At 37.0% G+C, this 27725-nt stretch overlaps 1 protein-coding gene across 1 annotated transcript in view; it reads right to left on the bottom strand.

Moving 5' to 3' along the window:
• GTF2F2 (general transcription factor IIF subunit 2) overlaps positions 1-27725 on the bottom strand; it is a 187576-nt gene that overhangs the window by 25549 nt on the left and 134302 nt on the right. Inside the window, exon 6 of the mRNA XM_003412608.4 lies at positions 7649-7748. Coding sequence (XP_003412656.2) covers positions 7649-7748 — 100 coding nt within the window. The remainder of the gene's footprint in view (positions 1-7648; positions 7749-27725) is intronic.

Below are 27725 nucleotides of genomic sequence, written 5' to 3'. Positions count from 1 at the left end.
AATTAAAATTGACAACAACAACAAAAAAAGGCCAGGCTTACTGGTCTCACAGAAACTGGAGGAACCCTATGGTTTGTGGACACCCTGCGAACTCAGAACCAAAGCTACTATGGAAGTCCACCTTTCAGCCAAAGATTAGACAGGACTATAAGACAAACAATAAAACACATAAGAAACGTGTTTCTTAGTTCTACCAAGTATATGAGACCAAATCGGCAACACCTGCCCAAAAGCAAAGACGAGAATGCATGAAGGGACAGGAGACGTGGGCAAATGGACACAGGTAACCCAGAGTGTAAAGGGGAAGAGGGAGAGTGCTGACACATTGCAGGGACTACAAACAATGTCACAAAACAATTTGTGTATAAATTTTTGAATAAGAAACTACTTACACTATAAACTTTCATCTAAAACACAATTAAAAAATTGCAACAAGAAAAAAAGTTGCTTTTGTTGCCAAGTACATATGGCATTTACATGTTACTGTAAATAATACAATTAAATATTATGAAAAACAAAATACAAGCACCAAAAAAACTGTAATCTGAAAACCCAGATATATAAAATAATAACTGCAATGACAAAAATGGAAAACTATTCCTCAGGCAACTGTAAGTGCTAGAAATTTAAAGCTACATTTATGTAAAAAGAAAAAGTAAAGCATGCCATCTCTTTAATGTCTTCAGGGCCTACTATGGAATTAACTGATAGGAAAGATTGCTTGAAAACAAAATTTCTGTAATGTAGAATTAATTAAATCTTTTTTGATAAGGTCCAAGACAGGCTCATGAACCAAATTCTGCTCTGTAGTATCAGGGTAGTCCCAATGTATGCGAACTATAAAAAGGAATTTAAATGACTTCCACGTTCATTTAGTTATTAATACTTAACCTTAAAGTTAGGACAAAACTAAAATCCTTGAGGTAACTTTTCTTAAACTAAATAGTTGTGATATTTAAGGTTGTGTATGTGTTAACTTGGCTGGGCCACGATTCTCAGTGGTTTGGCAGTTATGTAATGATACAGTTTGGCATTTATGTAATGATGTGGTTATCCTGCACTTTGTGATATAATGTAATAACCTTCAGGATGTGATCTGATAAAAAAAAATCATCAGCCAATCAGCTGTAAGGAAAGTTTCCTTGGGTGTGTGGCCTGCATCCAATATATATGGATGTTCTATCCAAGCTTGCTAGCTTTTGTTCGCTCTGGATCCTGCATCTGGCTCGTCATCATCTGATCCAGTTCTTGGGACTTGAGCCAGAGGCCTACAGATCTTGGATTCATCAGCCTCCGCACAGCCCATGAGCCAGCAGCCTGCCACCTGACCTGTTGATATTGGGTTTGTCAGCCCCTACAGTTACATGAGTCAGGAGAAGCCTTCAGGCTAACACCTGACTACAGACTTGGGACTGGCCAGTCCCTATAACTGTGCGAGCTATTTCCTTGAGATAAATTGCTCTGGCTCTGTCTCTATATATGGTTCACTGGTTTTGCCTCTCTCGAGAACCCAGCCTAAGACAACAGTATAGAAATGGTAATCTTAATATTGTACTCACAGCTTTGTACTACAAATAAAATAAATTCTAGAAACAAAACACGGATGATATAAACTAGTCTATTTAAGAGTGTGGTTTTGAGATAATTTTATTTCTTCTCTTTCTAGCTTTTTTCCCTTTGGGCAGCTTGTTTTTCATTGGCACACAAGTATTGCAAGAAAATGACACTCAAAGCACTCAGATCTCTTAACTTATTAGAGTGACTATAAAATATCAGGGAAGGTGGGTATTAGAGTAGAAACAGCTTTAATACAATGTGAATTTTAATTATCCATCTTATACCTGTCCCCAATGACCACAGATCACTGCATAACTGAATGCAGAGAAATGTCAATTCAGTAAAGCACTTCAAATTTAGTCCCCAGTTACAAATTTATACAATTCGAAAACCCATCATATACAATTAATTTTACTTTCACAACAGAAAATAAATTATTCAAGATTGAAATGGAACCAAATGTTGAAAAGCCATTGTGGATGTGATAAAGAGATGTTCCGCTGTCATTACTGAAACCCTAATCACTGACTAAAATTATAAATGCCACCCACCACCAATTAAAATATTATAATACAGATGTCTGTAAATTTCTAGATTTTTGTTTGCAGAAATGCTTTGATTGCTTTGTGAAGCCAGTCTTTGTGAAGGTTTTTATTTTAACTTTTGAAGTGAGCGAGACAGCCTATTCATCATGGTTTTGCATTTTAAAACCTTAGGAAGTATCACCACCCCCTCCGGTGTTTCTATTTCTGCCTAGTGTGTCACTGTCTCTTGGGAGAAAATTAATTTTTTACAGTTGGTCAGTAATTGGTGTGCAAATTAAAATGGACAAAGCATGTAGTATGTTTCTTCTATAAACTACAATGGGCAAATGTGGCTGAAAAGTCTGTATGATATAGCCACAAAGGCATCTGTTTTAGTCAGCAAAATCCAGAATTTATATATGTAATTAAAAATTATTTTCTTCCCTCTCACAACTAATTTTCTAGTTCAGCTCTTCTAGGTTTTTAAGAGCTCTTGCCAGGAAAAGAAGTTTGGGGGGGGGGGTGGTGGTGGTGGTAGACACCTTTTTTTAAACTCGGGAGAAAATGAGAACAAAGACATCATGTTTTAGTTTAAAACCCCTAGGTTTTGGTGGAAAGAGGCTTCTTGGTCTCCTCCAAGGTGCAATTTCTCCCCTGTAACAGAAGACGGTGTACAGAACTAAAAAGCTCCTATCAATTTGGAACTATGTCTGTGCTAGAACATCCAAGGACCTTAAATAAAATTAAGATAGCTGGCCTCTACATTACATCAATTAAACCATAATCTCTGGAGGTATGGTTCTCTTAAAAGCTCCTCAAGTGACTCTAGTGTACAGCTAGGGTTGAGAACTACTATCTAGACAGTGGAGGACACAATTCCTTACGAGAAAAGGAATTCCTTATGAGAAAGGTCACAAGAGACTGTACACATAAGAAGGCTGTAAAATTTACACAGCCTACATGAGGATGTACATAAAAGTCAACCACAACACACATACAGAGGCATCCTTGCTTGCAGTCAGAGGTGAGGGAGCTGGAAGGGCTCATCCACATCAGCTGACTCTAAACTTTGATTATACACCTTTCTCATAACAAAACTGGAGCATAAGCTACATGTATATTTGTAAATCATAAAAATATACTACTGTACTAATAATGTGGGTATTATAAAACACACAAAACCAAAAATTAAGAGATGAAATAAAAATAAATTATTTTAAGAGTAAGTTTTAATTTGTCAAAATTATAAAACACTTCTTGCTCTTAAAATACAGTGATCTGTCCTCATTTTCTGGATCTCTTAGTTTTTAAATGTACTGCAAATTGTGACAGCATCACACTAACAATAGCTGGAACAGTTTAAGGCACAACACACAAAGGTCAAGGATCTCTGTGTCTGTTATATCCCTAGCAGGACACCAGCTCCATGTCTTGGAGGTAGTAATGGCTAGGGGGTGCAAGCTACATTTCCAAGATTCCCTTGCCAGCTGGTTTCTAGCTGGATTCTGCCAAGGGGAGAATGGAGGTGGGAGGAAGGGAGTTTTTTTTTTTTTTTTTTTTTCCTGCTTGCAGGAGCACTTTTGGCTACAGTAGGTTTATGATCTTTGGGTAACCCCTTTCTACCTTTTGCAACTCTAGCCTTTCCTTTGTATTTGTAACTAATTTGTAATAAATTCCCTATGTTAAATCTCTTTCTGTTTGAAAGAGCTACAGTTGTTTCTGTTTCCCTGGCAGATACTAACTGAGGAAAGAGCCGATATGAAAGCCATATTTAAAAGATATTGATAATTTCATTTTCAACTGGCCAAGTTCTTGTCAGATCTGCTTACATCATCACTGTTTCCACCTCATAAAGTGAATGACAAAAAGATCATTTTAGCAGCAGCAGAAGTGCCAGTTTTTCCACTTTCTTGTTCACGTATGTTTGCTTTATTAGTATTATCTTTAATCTACATTTTTGCAAGAATATTTTTAAGACATTTAAGTTCATTTTTTGAGATTGAGTTTAGCTAAAAAGTTATTATAATCTATAAATTCCCAAATTTACAGATACATCAACATAAGTATCTGAAAGCTAACGATGATGGAAAAATTTGAGAATGGTTAATGGTGACAGGTGAACAACATGATGAACATAATGTCACTGAACTGTCCATGTGGAGACTGTTGAAACAGCAAATGTTTCATTATCTACATATTAACCCAGATAGATTGGATAGACAGACAGACAGATAGGATAGACAGACAGACAGACACGTCAGTGTAAGTTCCAATATTCCTCCCTCACCTCTTGTACATCCTACTTTAACGGCTCATTATTTCAGAATGTTTGCACCAGCTTAAAGAATGGGGCAAGGGGAACTCGATGGTAAAATGTTTGCAAAATGCAGGATTATAGAAATTCCTGAGGGTTCCCAACCTTTTAACATATTAAAATGCACTGTCAATTTTGAAGAGGGTGGAATATAATTAGAACCTACGAAAGTTATTTTACCACAGAATCCTTTTTTCTAAAACTCTTTTCAAGGAGGCTTTCACCAAATTAGTGTTTAAAAAACTCGCTCTGGAAAGTTTTGACCTACACGAACCAGTTTAAGTTTCAGAAACTTAATGAAGATTCAAGGCAGATGAAAGGCTACTTAGGGTAGGTCATATCCTAGTACAAGGAGTTTTCAAGGCTGAGCTTTTAAGGAAGGGGCACTCTAAGAGATAACGCTACTCACGTAAATCTTTTATGGGCCAACACAACACATGCTTTTATGAATGGCAAACATGGTAGGTGCTATATCCCAGACAGTATGTGAACTAAAGAGACACACTTGAATTTAATAGCTCCATGTGCAAAAGAGGGAGTTCAAAAATTTGGAGATGATTACATATATATATGTATGTATATAATATATATATATACACACACATATATATTTATGTGTCATGGGGGGGTAAAAAAGTTTCTGGGGTAAATGCAAGGTTGTTTCTTTCTGATGCAATGTAGGGATAGAGTCTTACACTTTTACATATATATAGATATATATATATATATATATGCAATTTTCCATCCCTCCTTCCATTTTTGGTACAAAAATTTTTTTTCTGAGTTTTATTCTGGTAATCGCATTAAATGAACCTCAATTGTTAAGAAGAAATAATGGGCTCCATGTTTACATGGCACCATCTGGCAAAAGTCTGAAAACATTTCAGCATTATACTCAGTTTATATTTTTTATACAAAGTCTTGATTACATAATCTCTAAGTCATTCCTGTTGAACTACACTGATGATTCTCAACCTTTTAAAAATCAACATTCTGTCCGATAAATAACAGACGTTTTATACTCTTTCTATACTTGGTATTATAATACAGAATTTGCTTTTTAAACGTACGTTAGGTGGCCCCACCTGTTCTGATACACTCTTATGAAAAAAAATCACTTGATATTCAAATAGTGTAATGTGATAGATATATAGCCAATCTTTGTTTTCACGTAAGCTGTTAATCAAAAGAAAGTGAGTGATTGCTATAATGGCATAATGACTCATTCATACTATGACAACCTTAACAAAGTTCAGTACCGTGGACTGAAATATCACTTAACGTTAGAGTTTTTAAACAGTAGGCTATTACAGCTTTATGCTCTAACAAATTCAGAATACAATGTATCTGTACTTATTTTAGTAGTAAAAAGAAAACAATGTAAGAACAGAGATCTCTCTGCCTTCAATATCTGCTGAGTGTCAATGTCACTAAGATGAACTAGACAGAGGTCAGATTTTTGACTAGCTTTTGAGGACCTCGGAGACTTGCCTATTGCCTTAGAAATGATGGCCTGCGACAGTATAACAAGAGTGACCATTGTAGAGAAAAACAGTTATAGTATAGAAATGTGTATTCACTACTATCAATAAAAGAAAGATTATACCCCAAACTGGGGATATGAAAAGGCATGGCCAGAGAATTGAATGAAATCTATTTGGTTCACCAGGGTTATGTATCTCAGGCACAATACAGGCATTAAAAAACATTTGTTATTGAGAGAAGACAAATCTGAGGTAACTGAGGTAGGATATTGACATGGCTAAGTACTGATAGTTTTCCCTAGCTTTCTCCCTTTCTCATCCCAACAGCAGAACTTTACTGCTCACTGTAAATTCAGATAAAACATGCTTGTTGTGACAATTCCAACAAATATATGATACAAAGTGAGCATTTTTTCTATGCTATGCCAATTGTTAGACTCCCTACTAAGACTGGATTAGCTTCCAACAGTTTATCTTTTCTGCTTTCAATGTTGTGAAATATCTTTGAGAGTTCCTTTATTGTGAAGATTTCTGCTGTCATCTCTTTCTCTGGAGTATGTGTATCCTTTTGATCACAAACACTTTCCATGTTTATGCTGGTAAGTTTGCTTTCAGGAAGTTCCTACCGACTTGCCGGCAACTAACAACAACACACGTTCCTAAGGCTACATATCTAGAGTCTCCTGAGTGGTAGAATGCCAATATCATTCACATTCGACTCTAATTTTACTTCCAACACATCACTTTTTGTTTCTTTGCTGCACTTTCATCTTTGTTGGCCAATTCCCTCTTTTGAGTAAACGTTTTTGTAAAATGCCACGTGAGTTTATCACCAGGAGACAAGGAGGCAACACAACTACACATTTTGCTGACTAACAGATGTGCAGTGGGCAATCACCGACAGACTCTGCAAGAAGTGTCGGGATCGGTCACTGATTACATTGTGCATCTGTTATTTACTTAGTGATCTGTGGACTGAGGAGCTAGCAGCGAAGCCTGTACTTTATGCAATTACTCACAGTTAACATACCACGGTAACTAAATTCTGAACTATGTTGTTGGGGGACTGGTGTTATTTAACTGAACTGTGGTAACTAAAATTCAAATATATGAGAACTGTGCAAAAAGGGGACTGCCAGGACATATAACGCATGCAGAAAAATGTACGTTCACCTTAAATGCACGGCTCAATGAACCATCAAACTGAACACTGTCTACATCCATGTAATTAGCACCGGGATCAGGAAACATCACCAGCACGCCTGAACCCTTTGTTTCCTTCCAGTTATAACCATCCTGAACCCCCAACGAACATAATCCTGAATTGTCACAGCAAGGATTTATCTTGCCTGTTTTGTCCTTGACATAAATAAATAAAATCATACAAGTATTCTTTTGTGTCCAGCTTCTTTTGCCCAGCATTCAGTGTGTGAAATTCACCCATCCTTCTGTGTGTAGTTGTTGTATGTTACCTCATTAAGTGACTAAGCCACACTGTACTTATCTAATCAACTGTCCATGTGCATTTGGGTAGTTTCCAGTCACTTTAACACTCCAGTACACGCCTTTAAAAAAACAATAAAGTTAATAGTTTGGAAAGTCCTGTGTTCCTTTGCACTGAAGATGCTCAGGCAAAGGCTGGCCAGTGCGGGAGGCCAGCACCTGATAGCAGGTGCTTGACGGCTCAGGTTCTACCAGAACCTATGAGTCTATAATACAAGAAACAATAAAGATACAATAGAATGAAGAAAGACATGCAGAGGACTTACGTTGTATTGATGATTAGCGACAGGTTTGTAATTGGTTGTTACAACTTTGTCCAGCTGTTGTGATAGTCTTACAGGCTTAGAAGATTCTTCTATTTGCAATCTGAAAAACAGAAGACATTCTTAACAAACTCACTTGTTTAGTACAGCAAAATCTGAAGAGTTATTCTTATAGTTTTTCTTACTCAATAGAGAACACAATATATAAAAAATTAACCTCAGAAGATGTATCAACCTTAATATAATACTTCGCAAACAGTACTGAGATTTGTGTCTATTATGTAGAAAGTAGTCCCATAAGCTAAATATACAAATCTCTCATTAGAATTCTTTTTTAAAATAATGCTCTTTAAAGTGTTTAGGGTAAAAAGTTTACACAGCAAATTAGGTTCCCATTTAACAATCTCTATAGTGATCATTCGGAAATCCTGGTGGCACAGTGGTTACGAGCTACGGCTGCTAGCCAAAAGGTCAGCAGTTCAAATCCACCAGGTGCTCCTTGGAAGCCCTATGGGGCAGTTCTACTCTGTCCTATAGGGTCACTATGAGTCAGAATCGACTTGACAACAATGGGTTTTTGGTTTTTTTAATAGAGATTATTGAGTGATATTGGTTACATTTTTTTCACAATGTTGTCACCATTCTCACTCATTCCATTCTGGTTGTACCATTTTCAGTTCTCTAGTTTCCTTGCCCCTTACCTTCTCACCTTTGCTTTAGAGTAATTTTTGATCATTTGGTCTCCTACAGATGCTTTTTTAAAGGAGCTCATTACTCACAGGTGATAAGCTTTATTTCATGAGTCAATCTGTTATTTTGCTAAAAGGTATCTTATTATAATTCTACAACTTATTTCTAATTTTTATACTTTACAGTCAAACCTTAACTACACAAAACAAAAACCTAATCAGTTTTAAGATTCTGAAAAAAAATTCTGCATATAAAAATGAATTATTTTAAATTACTTGGTCTAAAATTAATAAAGTTTTGTTTTGGTTTTGGTCTAAAGTTAATCAAGTTATTAATTCAAAACTTCTACTCATTTGCTAACAGATAAAGGTAAATAAAAAAAAATTTTTTTTTAAAGGTAAATAGGGACTATATAGGCACTCAGGGCCTAGAAGTCATACGGGGTGGTTATTGTAAGGTACCATCGAGTTGATTTTGACTCCTAAAGACACTACAGAACAGAGCAGAACTGCCCCAAAGGGTTTCCAAGGAGCGACTGGTGGATTTGCACCGCCGACTTTTTTGGTTAGCAGCTGTAGCTTGCCATAGCTCTTAACCATTGCACCATTGGGACTCCCATATGTGGCTAGTGGCTACCTTATTGTACAGCACAGATACAGAACATTTTCATTATCATGAAAGTCCTATTGGACAACACAGGTCTAGAACTATTGCAAGACTCTATCTAAATTAAAATATAACTCAAAATAGCGCTTTTGGGGGGAAAAAAAAACCAAATACATGACACTATGTACATCACAGAAAATAACACTTGACTAGTAGATACATATTCAAGTAGAAAACTTGGGAGGTTTTGTTTTTGACTAAATATGACATGACTCACACTTGATCACTTACTTCTTATTAAACAAATCAGATTAACTCATTTGGTATATTAGCACAGTAAATCTAAAAAATTGTTTTAAAAAAGTACAGCTTTCCAAGGTGACTATTTTTAAAGAGACAAAAGGTGTTATTGCAATTAAGACTTTTCATCAGTAAGATACACGAATACAAGAATATATTTAAAAGTGCTACAGAAAAAAAAATTACCAACCAAATGTAACTAAATAATTGAAGAGTAAGAATGAAATAAAAATATTTTTGAACAAAAACTAAAATTACCATTCATAGATCCTCACTAAAAGAACTACTCAAGGATATATTTCAGTAAGAAGAAAACTGAACCCAAAAGGAACTAGTGTGCAATAGGCTGGTGGAATTAGTGGGATGGAATAATCACAGCAAAGAAATTGAGAACCATATTAGAAAACTGCCCATTCAATAAAAACAAAAAAGATTAGTTTTAGAGGGTGGAAACCAACATGAAAGACGGGAACAAAGAGATCAGAATATAAGCATTCTAAGACCTTTCTTCATATATAACGTCCTTGACATTTTCCTGGAGTCCTGATGGCACAGTGGTTAAGAACTCCTGCTAACCAAAAGGTCAGCAGTTTCAATCTACCAGTGGCTCCTTGGAAACTGTATGGGATGTAGTTCTACTCTGTCCCATCGGGTTGCTATGAGTTGGAATTGACTTGATGGCAATGGGTTTGGTTTTTTTTGGCGGGGGGGGGGGTGTATTTTCCTACAACGCTGGTTTTTGGTTGTTAGCGTTCAATGTGTCAAATCTGTTCTTGACATGGTCTCTAAATTCAGGTGGGATGTACGCAAGGTTATACTTTAGCCCTTGTGGGCTTGCTTTGATTTTCTTAAAGCTTCAACTTGAGCTTGCACAGAAGCAACTGATGTCCTGTTCCTGCAGTCAGTCCTTGGCTCCATCTTGACTGATGATATTGAGCTTCTCCATCATCTCTTTCCATATATGTAGTCAATTTTATTTCTGTCTAGTCCACTCAGTGAGGTACACGTGTACAGTAATTGATCATGTCATTAAAAACGTAAAGAAAACAAAAATCCTCACAATTCAACACATAAATAGTACCATGAAAATGGAAAAGAAATTGAAGTTGTCAAGGATTTCATTCTACCTGGATCAACAATCAATGTCCATGAAAGCAGCGGTCAAAAAATCAAATGACGTACTGCACTGGGCAAATCTGCTGCAAAAGATCTCTTTAAAGATTAAAAAGCAAAGATGTCACTTTGATAACTAAGGTGTGTCTGACCCAAGCCATAGTCTTTTCAATCGCCTCATATGCACGTGAAAGCTGGACAATGAAAAAGGAAGACAGAAGAAGAACTGATGTGTCCAAACTGTGGTGCTGGGGAAGAATACTGAACATACTATGTACTGCCAGAAGAATAAACAAATCTTGGAAGAAACACAACCAGAATGCCTCTCAGAAATGAGAATGGCAAGATTTTGGCTTGCTTACTTTGGACATGCCCATTAGGAAAGACCAATAGCTAGAAAAAGACATCATATTTGGTACAAGCTCAGCGAACATGAGGGGAACTCTCACTGAGATGGACTGATACAATAGCTGCCATAATGGACTCAAACATACCAACAATCACGAAGACAGTGTAGGACCAGATAATGTCTCATTCTGTTACACATAAGGTTACCAGGAGCTGGAGCCGACTCGATGGCAACTAACAACAACAAAGATTCACGTGTTTTTCTAGATTTTCTGTAACAAGCATCTATTAGTTTATAATCAGAAAAGGAAGTGTGCTTTCTTAAAGAAGAAAGAAAATTATCACCATGTCTTTGAACGTTAGTTTGAAAGCCATAGAGATGTTGGTCATTTAAAATGAATACATGTTCAACATTATATATTATTTGAATAGGGCTTGAAATTCTTTGGTTTGATAGAGTAAGTGCTAAAAAAATTTCCATTTAAATATCCTTTAAAAGCATAACTTGCAGTTTAAAAGGCACCTGTTTTTACAACATTGTTATTATTTAATTCCTTGGGTGAGGTTAATTCTGTATTTCTGCCTATTTTTGGGTTTATAAACCAAATTACTAAAAGACAGTAGGTATCTACCAACTGATTTTTTTAAACTGAGGTAAAATTCACAATTTTCAACCATTTTAAAACGTACAAACTCAGTAGCTTCAAGTACATTCACAATGTCGTACAACCGTCGCCATTACCAGTTTCAAAACATTTTCATCACCCCAGAAGGAAATGCCATACCCACTAAACAGTCACTTCCCTTTCCCTTTCTACTAATCTGTATTCTATGTCTATGTATTTGCCTATTCTGGACATTTCATATAATGTGGAATATTATGGAATCACACAATATGTAGCCTTTTGTGTCTGGCCTTTTTCGTTTAGCATAATGCTTTCAGGGTTTATCATGCTGCAGCATGTATCAGTACTTCATCGCTTTTTATGGTTGAGTAACATTCCACTGTACGGATACACCACATTTCATGCATCCATTCATCAGCTGATGGACATTTGGGTTGTTTCCACCTTTTGGCTTTTGCAAATAATGCTACAATGAACACTGATGTACAAGTGTCTGTTTGCGTCCCTGCTTTCAATTCTTTGGAGCATATATCTAGGAGTAGAATTGCTGGGTCATATGGTAATTCTACGTTCAACATTTTGAAGACCTGTCAAACTGTTTTCCACCACAGGCACACCATTTTACACTCTCACCGGCAGTGGGTGTGAGCTCCAACTGCTCCACATCCTCGCCAACCCTTGTTATTTATTTATTAATATTAGTCATCCTAGTGGGGGTGAAGTGGTATGTCAATGTGGTTTTAATTTACATTTCCCTAATGATTAATAATATGCAGCATCTTTTCATGTGCTTATTGGCCATTTGCACATCTTTGGAGAAATGTCTATTCAAGTCCTTGGCCCATTTTTAAATTGGGCTGTTTGTTTTTGAATTTGTAGGAGTTCTTTATATAGTCTGCATACTAGACCCTTATCAGATACATGCTTTGCAAATATTTTCTCTCATTCTGTGGGTTATCCTTTCAATTTCTTGATCCACAAAAGTTTGTAATTTTTATAAGGTCCAGTTTATTTTTTTTCTTTTGTTGTTTGTGCTTTTGGTGTCAAATCTAAGAATCCAATGCCATAAAGGTTTACTCCTGTTGTTTTTAGGAGTTTCACAGTTCTAGCTCTTACATTAGGGCTTTGATCTGTTCTAAGTTCTGCATATAGTGTGAGGTATGGGTCCAACTTCATTACTTTGCATGTGGATATCCAGCTGTTCCAACACCATTTGTCAAAGATACTCTTCTTTCCCCACTGAATGGTCTTGGCATTCCTGTCTACAGCAACTGACCATAGATATACAGGTTTATTTCTGTATCTTGAACTCTCTTCCACTGATCTAAATGTCTATCTTTATGTTAATATCACACTGTTTTGATTACTATAGCTTTGTAGTAAGGTTTCAGATCAGGAAGTGTAAATCCTCCAACTTTGTTCTTTTTTAAGATTGTTTTAGCTACTCAGGGTCCCTTGCAATTCCATATAAATTTTAGGGTTGCATGTCCATTTCTTCAAAAAAGACAGTTGGACTTTTAATAGAGACTGTATTGAATCTGTTTGAGGAGTACTGCCATTTTAACAATGTTAAGTGTTCCAATCCATAAACAAATATAAAACTAATTAATTGGAGAGACTGGGAGTCGGTATTATGACAACTGTTTTCCTGCTGATGTGAAGTAAAGATTAATCCCAAGGTGTACATTTAAGGGTAAACTGGAGTGGAACTGCTTATGCTTATAGGAGGTTAGATAAAAAAGACTGAGCGGAAATAACACCTTCAAGCTGAGAGGATGTCTCAATGCTACTAGGATAAACGTTTCGAGAGAAAAGAAGTAGGTGAAGACAGATACAGGAATATGTACACAGTGGTTAGAGAAACAGCATGTGCAACTCCTTGAGGAAAAAAAAAACACAAGGAAGTGGCAGCCTGTTTCTGAACATACTTTGTTTCTAACCTAAGCCCTATCCCTAATGCAATCGTTTCTCTCAGGCGTTTGGCCTCTCTAAATGGTAGTCTACCTGTTACGCTGCCACTGAATTATTTTCCGCTTCAGTCATCTCACTCCACAAAGTGATCTTACGAGACATTCAAAGAGGGAGGCATGTAACAGCTCCTACCTTCCCTATTAAATGATTATTCCTATTACATCATAATTCGCAAATTCCTCAGGGTTTCGGTTTGTTTAGGTAAGTGCTTCTTTATATATGGTGGCTTATTCTTGTCATACTCTTACACTTGAATTTATTTGTAGCTACTGCCTCTTGATTTGGTTCATGTGGCATACTTTCCTTTCAGTTCTAATGCAACAGCTCTAAAAGCGACTTCCATCAGCCACGGTCTCATGCCATTTTTAACCTCCAAGTATTTACTCTTTTAATTATATAAAGAAAAACACTGAATTAACTTTTTGTTTTGCTAAGAGCTCATATAAAAATTTAACCTTCCTATATTACACATTTAAAAACATCAACTGTAGAGATTTTGTTTTAATTAAAAGAGGACATCGTATGATTCAAAACTCAAAAGGTTAATCTACGGACTGAAAATATAACAAACTTTTAATTACCTAAATCTTAAAATACTGCATTTTAATTAAACCATGAATAGTTTAAAATAATTTAGCAGGGTTCTTTACTTAACACTAAATAATTCACTTAACATTACCTTCTAAAGTGTCAGAACAATTTGCAACTCCATTTCACCACTGCACGATGCAGCAAATTAAACACTACTGACCTCAACATGCCTTCGAAGTCAAAATAAGGTTTTCCTGCGTTTGTACAAAGAATATAATTTGGTAAATATTTGGTTTGCAAAGCTGAAGAGCAAACTACAGAGGCTATTGGCTGGACTGGGGGCAAGCCAAAAGCCTCACTATCCAGGCCATTTTCCAAAATGGATCTTAACTTTTATAGAAAATTTAAAAATAGTTTGTTATTTTCAAGAAAAAGTAATAGAAAAATAATATTCTGTGATCATATTGATGCAGCTGGGACTTGTATTACCTTCATTTTATTAACCATTAAAAAAAATCTGGTGCTAGTTACTAGCACCCCCCCAAAAAACAGTCACTAGCACCACCACAGGTCAATTCAGAATACGGTCCCACATTCTTAGAGGGCTAGAACTGACCGTATCTTTTTGTATCTTCCATAGTCACAGGAGTCCTTGGAAACACAGACTTATAAAATAATTGCTGTGCTATTCATAAATCATATTTATCTATTTGTCAAAGTACGTGACTCTTAAGAACCAAGTAACAAAAAAGAAAAAAAGCACATTTTAGTCTAACTTGAATTAGTAGGCATTTTAATGAAATAAAAATGTTTCTTCTAAAAATACATAATTTTGAATTTTCATAACTCTGAATTGTTTTCTTCTTGGAAATTCAAGTTAGTGAAGTTTCAAAGTAGCTCCTAAGTTATTTGCTTGGGCTATACTGTCAAAAAGGCTAAAATAAATATATACGTGGAGGGAAATAAAAATGTAGTTACTGGTCTTACAGAATACCTCATATTCAGGAAGATTAATTTTAAAGTAAATTTATGCAAAGTGAAATCTAGAGAGGTAAGCAGGAAACAAAGCATGTAGGGTATTATGGGCTGTCAATCCTAAATTTTATTCTTGACATCCCAAGGTTAATGGAAAAATTTTAAGTAGGTAAGTAATCAAATTTGTGTTTAAAATATTACTCTGTCTGCTATATGCAGAATGGATTGAAGTGAAACAAAAATGGAGTTAGGTGAATAGGGAAGCTACTGCACTAATTCAGAGGAAAGACAGGACTCACTTAAAACAGGATGAAAGTAAAGGAATTGGAGTAAAATTAGATAAATTTCAGAAACATTTTGAAGGTAGATTTAATAAAAATCAGTGTCTAACTGAATTAGGGGATAAAAGAGTGAGACAATAACTTGCTCAGGTTACTCGCTGGAACAACTATAGCCTAAGAAGTGTAGCTGCTTCCCATAGGATTCACCAGATTTCACTAGAAAATTTGTAACTGAGATCCTCCATTTTCAGACCTAGTAAAACTACTCCAGTTGAAAATGATGAGCATTTATATAACACCCTCTGTTTTGAATTTGGAAACCCTGGTGGCATATTGGTTAAGTGCTACGGCTGCTAACCAAGAGGTCAGCAGTTAAAATCCGCCAGGCACTCCTTGGAAACTCTATGGGGCAGTTCTACTCTGTCCTGTAGGGTTGCTATGAGTCGGAATTGACTCGACAGCGGTGGGTTTGGTTTGTTTCGTTATTTTGAATTTGTAAAAAGTGTTACATAAGGCAAAGGGTTTCTCTTTCTGTCTCAGGCTTTGATTAAAACAGATACAAACATCTACTGCAGAAGAGCTTCAAAAGCAATTCATTTCTCTGGATAAGAAACAATTATCATCACATGCCTAGCCTTTGCTATATAAAGTCAATTTATCTTTGTTATATTATTAGGAAATGGTAAAAATCAACTCATTGAGTTATTGATTCTTTTCAGGATTATTACTTAAGAGTCAGTCACATCTCATATTTTGTCCCAACAAAGGAAAAGCCCAAGGGCTACATGACCTAGGAATTGAAACACTAATAAAATGACAACGACTATAACAGAAATAATAAACACTTAAATAGCACTTGCTATACGCTGAGGACTGTATTAAGAGCTTTACCTACATCATCTCAGTCTCACTTTTTCCTCACAGTAAGCAAAGGCAGAACTGGAACTCAGATCTCTGTTTTACTCCAAGGTTCAAGCAGTTAATCATCACACACTACACATACAGTCTAATAAAAGGCCATGTAACTAAATAAAATTTTTAATTAAAATACTACTGGACTTATTTCAAGTCATCTCTCCCTGATATTCAACAACTTGCCTATGACTAATCCAATCCTACACACGCACGCACGAGCACATACACACTCTCTTACACACATATCCACAAATACACAAAGAAGGGCATGCTACTTTACAATGAGGAAAAAAAGATTCCTATTAAGTCAGTGTCATTAAGCTATTATAATCATGGCCCATAATCACCCTGTCAAAATTATTTAAAGATCGTTATTATTATATTTTACTAGGAATTATGCTGTTATGGGAAATTAATTTTTAAATTACTTAGTATTTTTTGAAAACATAAAATTCACGTAAAAAAAAAAGTGTATGTAACTGTTGACAGCAAGTCGATTTCCGATAAACAGTGACCCTACAGGACAAAGTAGAACTGCCCCATAGGGTTTCCAAGGATATAATCTTTATGGAAGCAGACAGCCATGAAGCTGCTAGTGGGTTTGAACCACTGACCTTTTGGTTAGCAGCCAACCTCTTAACCACCTGGGCACCAGAGTTCCTTTGCACATATATACCCTCCCTCAAATAATTTTAAAAGATGAACTTTGGTAAGATCTAACAAAATGAAAAAAGCCAAACCCTATTGCTCTAAGCTACTGACAGATTTGGGGGAAAAAACCTAAAATTATAGTCAATAAACTCTTCACTTACTTCATTGGTAAGTACAATATTTCTAATATAATAGAAACTCAGTAAGTATTTGTTAAGCAAATGAATGAATGACATCTTTATTGGACAATTAGATCACAAAAGAAAAGGCAGAATGGCAGAATCTCATTTAACAAATACAATAAAGCTTGATTTTATACCCAGTAACCCATTTATGTAAGCTATTTTCATGTCTAGGCAGAAACTCGTAAGTAATGTTGCCTTGCTAATCTGGTTGTCAACAACATATTTAAACTACTACAAAAAACACCAAACAACAAAAGTTTCCACCACCAGTTGTCAATGCAGGAGTCATTCTATAACGTAAATTTCATTATTTTAGCATTCATCTGTCCTTTGTGCTACAGCTACATTTGATTGCAATTTATGCTATTCTTAAAATGACAGGTCTTGCAGAAGGATGTGTATTTCCAAAAGATTTTGGTTTCAATTTTGAAAGAATAAAGCTGTGAGGGAGGTAAATAGTGCCTCCGCTGGGGGGAGAGGGAGGCTGACATTTGCAGGGTGACAGAAGCTGTGAAGTCTCATAGCAGGAGGAGCTGAACTGCAATGGAGTGCTGCTTCCGGAGTGAGCACGCACGCCTGGCTCAAAGTCAGATAACACAAGGGCAGGTTCCTGAGAAGGGGTAGCTCAGGAATGGGTGGACAGAAGGCTGCAAAACAGGCTAGGTGCGGTAATAACACGGTCAACCCTGAGCTGACTCACAAATCAGAAAAGGTTCTGATAAAGTTTAGCTTTAAGACAGTGCATTTACAGGCACTTTCAGTATTTGGGGTCCAGGACAAAGAGAGCCTCTCAGAGGGATTGTAATAGTAAGTACACATTAATCTGTCAGAATGTGGATTTGACCAGCAATGAGGAAATTTTAGGGCTTGCAACAGATAAGTAATGGAATTATTTCCTTATCTGGCAGGGTTATTGGAAAGATTAAAGATTGTAAATATTAAATTATTTCAACAAGTTCCGCTTACAAATATTTATTAATCATTTGTAAGCTTCATGAAAGTGGGGTCCTTGCTTGTAACCCTAGAGCTTAAGACTAGGCATGCAATATGTTGAATAAATGAGAAAAAAAAAAAAGGAAGAGAAGAAAAGGTTTAGACTGCATTTCATCAGAAGTGGTAATCTGAGTGTCAAATCTTAAGATTTACAGTGATACATGCTAACATTTAAATTTGGCATTTAAGCGAGAAGACTGTAAAACGTATTAAGGTTTAATCTTCACTCGGTAGAAAACAGCAAATAGGAAAATACTCCATTACCTACCTGCACTTGTTGATATGGTAGACACTAGTTGTATGTGGCTTCTTTTCGTTAGGTGTCAATGAGTCAATTTTTTTACTTATAGCGACCCCATATGACGGAAGAGAGCTACCCCATAGGATTTTAATCTTTACAGGAGGATATCATTAGGTCTTTCTCCTGCGGAGCCACTTGGGTGGGTTTGAACCATCAACCCTTTGATCATCAGCCGAGAGCTCACTTGTTGTGCCACCAGGCCTCCTTATATGTGGCTATGTAAAGTAATTAAAATTAAAAATTCAGTTTCTCAGGCACAGTAGCCACCTTTCAAATGCTCAACAGTCACATGTTGCTAGTGGCTATCACACTGGACAATGCACTTTTGTCATTTCAGAAAGTTCTATCGGACAGCAAAGGAGAATCACAGACTCAGGTGTCTACAAGGCCTATCAAGTAAAGTAGAAAATCATGAGAGATGGGGTCTGTGGTGAGCTTGAAAGAAGCCACATACTTCATTCCAGGGGGGTAACCAGTCCTCAGTTCCAGCTGAGTGTTACTGTGGAGGAATGCAGACCCAGTACCACCAGATCTTCCAATTATTCATGAAGATGCAGAATGCCAGGTTTTTACATGAAATCACTTGCCTATTAAACACAGACAAGTAATCCAAAGAAAAAACAAACTAACCAACCAACCCTCAAAACCAAAAAATACACATAGCTAGCAGTCCTCTGATTTATATACCCAAAGTTTTTAGCTTGTTTATTTCAACAAGGGATATCATTGTTGATGTGAGATGGATCTTGGCTGAGAGCAGAGAATACCAGAAAGATGTTTACCTGTGTTTATTGACTACGCAAAGGCATTCAACAGTTTGAATCATAACAAATTATGGATAACACTGCAAAGAATGGGAATTCCAGAACACTAAACTGTGCTCATGCAGAACCTGTTCATAGACCATGAGGCAGTCTTTCAAACAGAACAAGGGGATATGAGTGGTTTAAAATCAGGAAAAGTGTGCGTCAGGGTTGTATCCTTTTACCATACTTATTCAATCTGTATGCTGAACAAATAATCCGAGAAGCTGGACTATATGAAGAACACGGCATCAGGACTGGTAAGAGAGTCATTTATAACCTGAGATATTCAGATGACACAACCTTGCTTGATGAAAATGAAGAGGACCTGAAGCACTTACTGATGAAGATCAAAGACTACAACCTTCAGTATGGATTACACCTCAACATAAAGAGAACAAAAATCCTCACAACTGGACCAATAGGCAACATCATGATAAAAGGAGAAAATACTGAAGTTATCAAGAATTTCATTTTACTTGGATCCACAATCCATGTCCATGGAAACAGCGGTCAAGGAATCAAATAACATACTGCATTGGGCAAATCTGCTGCAAAAGACCTCTTCGTAGAGTTGAAAAGCAAAAATGTCACTTTGAGGACTAAAGTGTGCCTGACTCAAGCCATGATATTTTCAATTGCCCCATATACATGAGAAAGCTGGACAAAGAATAAGGAAGACCAAAGAAAAACTGATGCCTTTGAAATATGATTTCAGCAAAAAATACCAAATATACTATGGGCTGCCAGAAGAACGAAAAAATCTGTCTTGGAAGAAGTATAGCCAGAATGCTCCTCAGAGGTAAGAATTAAGGACCTCCTCATCCCATGTACTTTGGACACATTATCAGAAGGGACCAGTCCCTGGAGAAGGACATCATGCTTGGTAAAGTAGAAGGTCAGTGAAAAAGAGGAAGACCCTTGACAAGATGGACTGACAGAGTGGCTGCAACAATGGGCTCAAACACAGCAACAATTGTGAGGATGGTGCAGGACTGGGTAGTATTTCCTTCTGTTGTACATGGGGTCACTATGAGTTGGAACCGACTTGAGAGCACCTAACAACAACAATTCGTTTGTTTTTAAGGAAGCAGCAGCAAAGAATTACGTATTATTGCTGGAAGTAGGAAAGTCATGACACAGTGGGCAATAACCACTAGCATCGAGTCTACAGTTTTATTAAGCGACCAGCAATTCCCCCTACCTCCATTCCCACACTCTCATCCTGAGGAGAAACCACGAGCTGGCTGATGGACTGTTGTTAGAGTAGTGCATTCCAGTTCATGCTCAGGTTAAGAACCTGAAAAGGTCTTCTATATAATACAGAAGTTTGACTGCTTTTGGCTTAAAAAACAGCAACTTCATATGGTTCAATTTAGTAAAGATTTAACACTGAATTTAATTCTTCCACACAAGACTAATATAATTGAAGTCACTTATTAAGCCCCAGCATAACTGTGACCACAGCTTGTCAGAGGCAGACTGGAAGAAAAAATTCAAGTCTCCAGATTCCTTGCCCAGTGCTCTTCACCTGCATCTTAAATACAATGAAGCAATTTTCACATTTGATAAATACGTGCTACCTTGATTTAAAATATTTCAGGTATTTAAGAAAATACACTACGTCTATGATATCTCATTACATTCAAGGTATTTAAAAGGGGCCTACGCCTCTTGAGGGGATGATGATTCACACGGGACTTGGATTTTTGTTAGAAACAGCCAACCACACATTTTTGCTATGTGATGAAAAAGGTAAAATAAATGACAGTTAACGTAATGGAGACTTGAAGTGTCCTTTTTTTTTTTTTTAATTTTTAATTACTGTCTATCTTCTGTTTTTCCCTGAGACATTCCCTTCTCCAGGAAGGCTAACTCACCAGCATTCCAAAGAGTATCTGTTTACTCCTATTAACTAGGCAGCACAGTATCTCCACTCATAGGCCCAAACAGAAATAACCTCATGGCCAGAACGTTTCCACTTCTAGCTTCTTTCTTCTATTTTTTCCTTAGGTAATCTATTTCTATCTTAAACTTTGTTCAGTAAATTACCTTCAACCTTCCAAGTCATCAGGAGCACTCTGACTGCAGGCAAGTACAACAGATGCCCAAAGCTGGGGGAAGGGGCAGAGAAGGCAGCACAACTCAACTACTGAGTCTGAGGGATCAATAGGATATCTAAGGTTTGCACTGCCTGAAGTTTTTGATAAATTTTGGTCACTTGCAACTTATCAGTTGCATTGTTTTTTTCTTTAGTTTAAATCAGGCATGAGTTTGCACACCATTTTATGAAAGCAAAATTGTTTTCAACCTTGGAGAGCCTGGATTCCAAAGTGTGTGTGAAGGGGGAGGGAAAAGATGGAGGCAGGTGAAGAAGGAGGGGACAGAAGGGAGAGCACATGATAGAAGAAACTTTTTACTGCTTCTGCTTTTCCCGTTAATCAACACTTTAGTCACTATTTCAGTACAGGCATAAAATAGAAATACGTCAGGAAAGAAAAAAAAAAATAGCTGATGAGTGTATCATTTGCTACTCCTCAATACGTGACCAAGTAGCTACTCTTTGTATGTTAGAAGTGAAATAACCCTAAACTCCAATGGATAATGAGTGACAACAATACTTGAGTTCCATTCTTTAAGAACTTTTCATATTTATTTTCCTTCCCCAAACTCCAACAAGAGTAAACAGCCTACATAATTTGGTATGGTTCCTAGGTATACAGGTGAAAACGTATCTACTAAAAGGACCAAACAAAAAAAAAAAACCAAACCCCCTGCTGTCAGGTCAATTCTGACTCATAGTGACCCTATAGGACAGAGTAGAATTTCCCCATAGAGTTTCCAAGGTGCGCCTCGTGAATTCAAACTGCCGACATTTTGGTTAGCAGCTGTAGCTCTTAACCACTACGCCACCAGGGTCCCCACTAAAAGGACCAGTAAGATTTATAATAATATCCAAAAGAGCAACAAGGAAGTGTCTTTTGTATGCAAATTAATAGTATAATCTCACATTAAAAAAAAAAAATCAGAGACTAAAGCAAACCTTATTTATGGTATACAGGTTACCAAACCAAAAAAATCAAACCTATTGTCGTCCAGTCGATTCTGACTCACAGCAACCCTATAGGACAGAGTAGAGCTGACCCACAGAGATTCCAAGGCTGTAAATCTTTAAAGAAGCAGACTGCTACATCTTTTTCCTGTGCAGTTGATGGTGGGTTCGAACCGCTGACCTTTCGGTTAGCAGCTGAGCTCTTAACCACTGCACTACCAGGGGTTCTGGTATACAGGATAATCTCGAATAACACTTAGTCTAGAAATAATGTGCCATATCATAGTATGGCAGAGTCTGAAGCCAGGATCTCTGGTTATGAATCCCAGTTCCACCACTAGATGTGACCCCAGTCAAGATACCCAATCCCTTTTATACCTTACTGGCTTCATTGGGAAGGAGAAGGATAATAACAACAGAAATCAGTGAGACAATCTTTATAAAGCACTTAGTGAATGGCCTGTCCAAGAAGCCCTGGTGGCGCAGTGGTTAAGCATTGGGCTCCTAACCGAAAGAGTGGTGGCTCCAACCCACTAGTGGCTCCGTGGGAGAAAAAACCTGGCAATCTTCTCTGGTAAAGATTACAGCCTAAGGAACCCTGTGGGGCAGTACTACTCTGTCCTATAGTGTCACTATGAGTTGGACTTGACTCGATGGCACACAATAAAAACAACACAGCATGTACTCAGTACCTTTTAGCTCTTATAGTAGTTATTGTTATCACTGAGGTACCCACATTTGAACTAGAAATATATGGGAGGTACTTGAATAAGCACAACTTTCAATAATTATCTGGTTCATAGATTGGATTTTAGAACCAAAATTTATGGAGTCTCTGTTTATCCCTTATTTATTCTGATGGGGGAAGATTAATCTTTGATCTCATGTTTTCAAAGGTAAGAATCTTTCTAAATGCCATTCAACGGAAGGTAAAACATGTAACAGCTTGTGGAAGTGCTAATTAGAACTAATTATAATTCAGTCATCTTACTAAAAGACATAAAAATATGGTGGCTTATAATTTTGAGTACCTATCCATACATCTGATTAAAAAAATTCACAGGATTTTAGATGTAGGCACAGTATTTTCGGATTTACTCCTTTAGGGCACTCAAACCAATTCGTCACATATGATTTTTAACCAGTAGTGAATGGAACATATACCTGACTTAAACAAAAGAAGAAAAATGCATTTGGGTAAAATACTGTCTTTAATTATACAGAAAACTCATAATAAGCATTTTTTAAACTACGTGGCACCGTGCTTAACAGCTAGGGCTACTAACCAAAAGGTCAGCTTTCCAAGGAGTGGCTGGTGGATTTGAACTGCTGACCTTTTGGTTAGCAGTCGAGCTCTTAACCACTGCACCACCAGGGCTCCTTAAATGCTGGTTAAAAGTTGTCTTTTAGGCCCTGGTAGTGCAGTGATTAAGAGCTCAGCTGCCAACCAAAAGGTCAGCAGTTCGAATCCACCAGCTGCTCCCTGGAAACCCTGTGGGCCAGTTCTACTCTGTCCTATAGGGATGCTATGAGTCTGATTTGACTTAACAGCAGTGGATTTTTTGTTATTGTTTATTTGTTTAGTCTCAAAAATTACTTTTTCCCTATTTTCCTCAGCATATAAAATATGATTCAAAGAGGTCACTTTCAGACAAAACTCCACAATGGGTGCAAATGGATAAGGCAACTGTGTTATTCCTCTCCTCCCTTCACTATGGATACCTGTTTTACTTTGGCTTGTGTCTCTATTCTTCACTTCCTTGATGTTTTTGGTTGATTTTCTCTAGACATTCTCTACAACTCTGAATTATTTCATATGCATTATTTTACCTCAACAGCCAAACAGGCTAATGTCTTCAAAAACCAAACCAAACCTGATTCCAACTACAGTGACCCTACAGAACACAGCAGAACTGTCTCATAGGGTTTCCAAGGAGCAGCTGGTGGATTCGAACCGCTAACCTTTTGGTTAGCAGCTAAGCTCTTAACCACTGAGCCACCAGGGCTCCTTCAGGGATCATTGAAAAATAACACCTAACTCCTTGGTCCCTTTCCTCCCATAATCCTAAAAAATTAACTTAGATTTTTATACCCCTTAAATATTTTACCCAACACTTATCTACACTAAAGATCGTGAACTCTTTTTTTCCATGGGAGGGATAATTTAGGCAACATTTAGAGAGATTTTCTTGACACCATCATTTCACTACCTGCGGCTCAGGAGATTTCACCATCCATTTCTTCTCCCAGGTTCCTTTAGTAAACGTTAAGTGAATTCTGCTTAAGTACTAATCCTAGGGGCTCCTACTGCTTGAACTCTCCCATCCAATAAGCAATTCACTCTTGCCTTTTGCCTCCTTGCTCATTCTCCATCTACAGTAAAACAGTCCACATAAACCCACGATGATATGGCTGACTCAGAGGAATGACCGGATGAGGGGAATCTCAGGCCAGGCAGACACTCAGGCAGTTCAGTGTGATGTATTCTGGGCTGGCGAGCTCTTGAATCTTCTTGAACCACATCACATACATCTTGATTAGAAAGACTTAGGAACTGGGTGATTTCTCCAGCAGGATTTCAGTGAAATCTAGATAATGGACGCAGGGACAAGACTGCCCGATTTAGAGTCCCTTTCAGTCCCACTTTTCTGTGGTTTTCTAATTTTTTATGGTGAATAGTAAATACTGTAACATCAAAGCTATGGGGCTAACATAGATACTGAAGCATATATTTACTTCATAAAATGCCCATTTATGTTGAAACTGTGAATGAACCATTAGAAATAAAATAAAGATAGGTGACTTGTTTTTCTCTAAATCTGTCACTTAGGAAGCTAAGAAGAAAATTCAAGTTAGGCCTTTCACTATGCCAACATAAGGAACTCTAACGAAATACGATAAACGAATGCAAAAGCTTTTTCTTTTCATTAAGGATTGGATTGTATTCATTAATTTAAGGTTACGATTTGGCTTTGACAGTTTAAAGTCTTATACGGGTTTTACCTTTGTGGATGTAATTCTTAAAAAATGAAAAAGGAAACTGCTGGCAATTACCAAAATATAATAAAATTAATTAATTTTCTTAAGAGAAACATGAATGCTTACACATTCATCGTACTGGTAATTATGTAGAAAAAGGGTTTCTGAACAAAATGTGGGTGAAGAGTCTTGATGCTTTCTGGATTTAGAGTCTCTGTGTTATTTTATTTGTGTTGCTAAGTCTATTTACAGGCAGCTTCACTTTTTAGTCACTTATTTTATAGCCTATAACTCTTAAAAAAAAAAAATGTTAGGGACATCAGGTTATCCTCATGTAGCTCTGGTTAGTCATGGAATGACTACTTTTATAGGTCCAAAACAAGTGTATAAAAATGCTTTTTGCATCATTAACATGCCTTGATGGTATGAAATAAATCACAATATAGGCTACTTAAGGCCATGATAGGAGCCCTAGTGGCGCAACAGTTAAGTGTTCGGCTGCTAACCAAAATGCTGGTGGTTTGAACCCATCCAGCAGCTCTGTGGGACAAAGATCTGCTCCCGTAAAGATTACTGCCTACAAAACCCTGTATGAGGCAGTTCTACTCTGTCACACAGGGTTGCTAAGAGTCGAAATTGACTTGATGGTACCTAACAACAACAGCATAGCCATGATGCATGCTCAAGAAATGATGGACAAAATGCATTTTATTTTTCAAAACTGCTGATAAGATGATCTGGGACACATATGTACATCTTTTCAAATGCTGTTTTGGTAAACATCTTTATATTTGAAGATGGTGAGGCTGATTCACCAGCAGAAAAGCAGAAATTCCTAAGTTTTTTTTTCCGGCTATGGTAATCATTTTATACCAAGCTTTTTTTCCCCAGTTCTGCCTATGACTAACTCAAGGCTCATTCACACACAGTGTTGCTGACTGAAGGCAAGAGCAGAGACTGTAACCACTGAATGGTTCAAGTTAACTAAATGGAACTAAATCCATTCAACAATTGAATTAGGAAGGGATAATAATAAAATATGTATGTATCTATGTATATGCATATGCTTTGAATGAACTAGGTCTAAAAAATGTTCATGTTTTTATCCTGGTTCAATATTTAGAGCCAAGGAAAAATTAATAAGGATTTGAGCCTCTATGATTACCAAGAAAGAAGTTCTCCTTTAGAAATTTTTGTTATATGCAAAACAGTCATTTTAATAACTCACTGCATTTTTATACAGATCAAAATGAGAAAATACAGATGACTAAAGGGAAGTGGGCTTCTGTAGGTTTAATTCATACACAAGGTAGGAGTAAAACATGGAGTATATGTGTGATAAAAATGATTTCTGTGTGAAATGAAGTCAGAGGTTTAATGTAAGCCTTTACATATTTTATAACAGATGGTGCAGAAACAATTTTTATACCATTTAAGATTAGATCAGATTTATGAAATCATAAACTCTATTACCACGAGCAGGCTATATATTAGAGAGTGTGTGTCTTCTGTAAAGTACATGTTTACACTACGCATCATCCGAAGGAAACACATTTAAAAAGTGAAAATAGGTTTAAGTAACTGTTGGTTCAAGTAGTGACTCAACCAAAACACCCACTGCCATTGAGCTGATTCTGACTCACAGCGACCCTATAGGACACAGGAGAACTGCCCCATAGAGTTTCCAAGAAGCTCCTGGTAGATTTGAACTGCCGACTTTTTGGTTAGCAGCCGTAGCTCTTAACCACTACACCACCGAGGTTTCCAAGTAGTGACTAGGGGAACTTACAGTAGATGTGCAGGAGTGGAATGAATGAGGTAATGTACTTCAGGGAAGCTGGCCTAAAAAATCAGACAATAAAAGACTGGAAAAATGATTATGATGGGAAGTACTTTTTGATTTCCACATTTATTATACTATAAACTGAAGGCTTATAGACAGAATTATTTAAAATTATTTAAAGCTAAGCACCCAAGATTACTGGACAGTCCCAGTTGCTAACCCTCTGATCAATTTCTTTGATGCCTAAAAATGGAGAGGTTAGGAATTAAATAAGCTGGTTTGTGAAAATGGAAGCAATATTCCTCCAGTCGGGTACTTTGATGAATCATTTTTCCAAATTAAAATTTCTATGAGCCTCTGACTACGTGATGGGTGCCAACAGAACACAACAGCGGGATGAAACAACTTCTATTCAGCAAATTTGAAAATCTCATTCTGCAATTTTCCAGTTGCCTCTGAGTACAGATCAGAATTATTAGCTGAATATCACGTCAAACTGTAGGAAGCTCTCCAGGCGTACACTAACCAAGACACTGTTGCTATGGTGACTTAGCAAATATTGCAAATGGCTACTTCATTAGTGACTCCACGAAACTAACAATGCTGGAATAATAGATGAGAAATATCTGGCAGTATGTGGTCACCAGTGTGGGCTGGGACTCTGAGAGAATTTCTTAAAAGAGAAGGCAAGTTTTAATATGCTGTTTTAGCAACCTTCACGAAATAAAGAAGAGAGATTCTGTTGCTCACTGGAAACAAATTAAGCCAGAGAAAATTGGAGAAGTGGTTAGGCTCAAGTGGAAGCACTCGGTTTAAGACCCACTAGTGTGGTACTGATATTGATATTAAAGAGTGAAAGCCATTTAGACTCGTTTTCTACTGCGAAGAGAAAAAGAAGGGCTCCCTATTGACTCACCGCTTCAGACTTTCTTATCTGGATGGGGTTTCAGGCCATATGGTCTCTCTCTCCCCATCAA

This window comes from Loxodonta africana, chromosome 17, assembly GCF_030014295.1.
Source record: "Loxodonta africana isolate mLoxAfr1 chromosome 17, mLoxAfr1.hap2, whole genome shotgun sequence".
Classification (NCBI taxonomy): Eukaryota; Metazoa; Chordata; class Mammalia; order Proboscidea; family Elephantidae; genus Loxodonta; species Loxodonta africana.
Note: the sequence above shows the minus strand (reverse complement) of the source record. Positions and strands in the feature narration are given on the sequence as shown.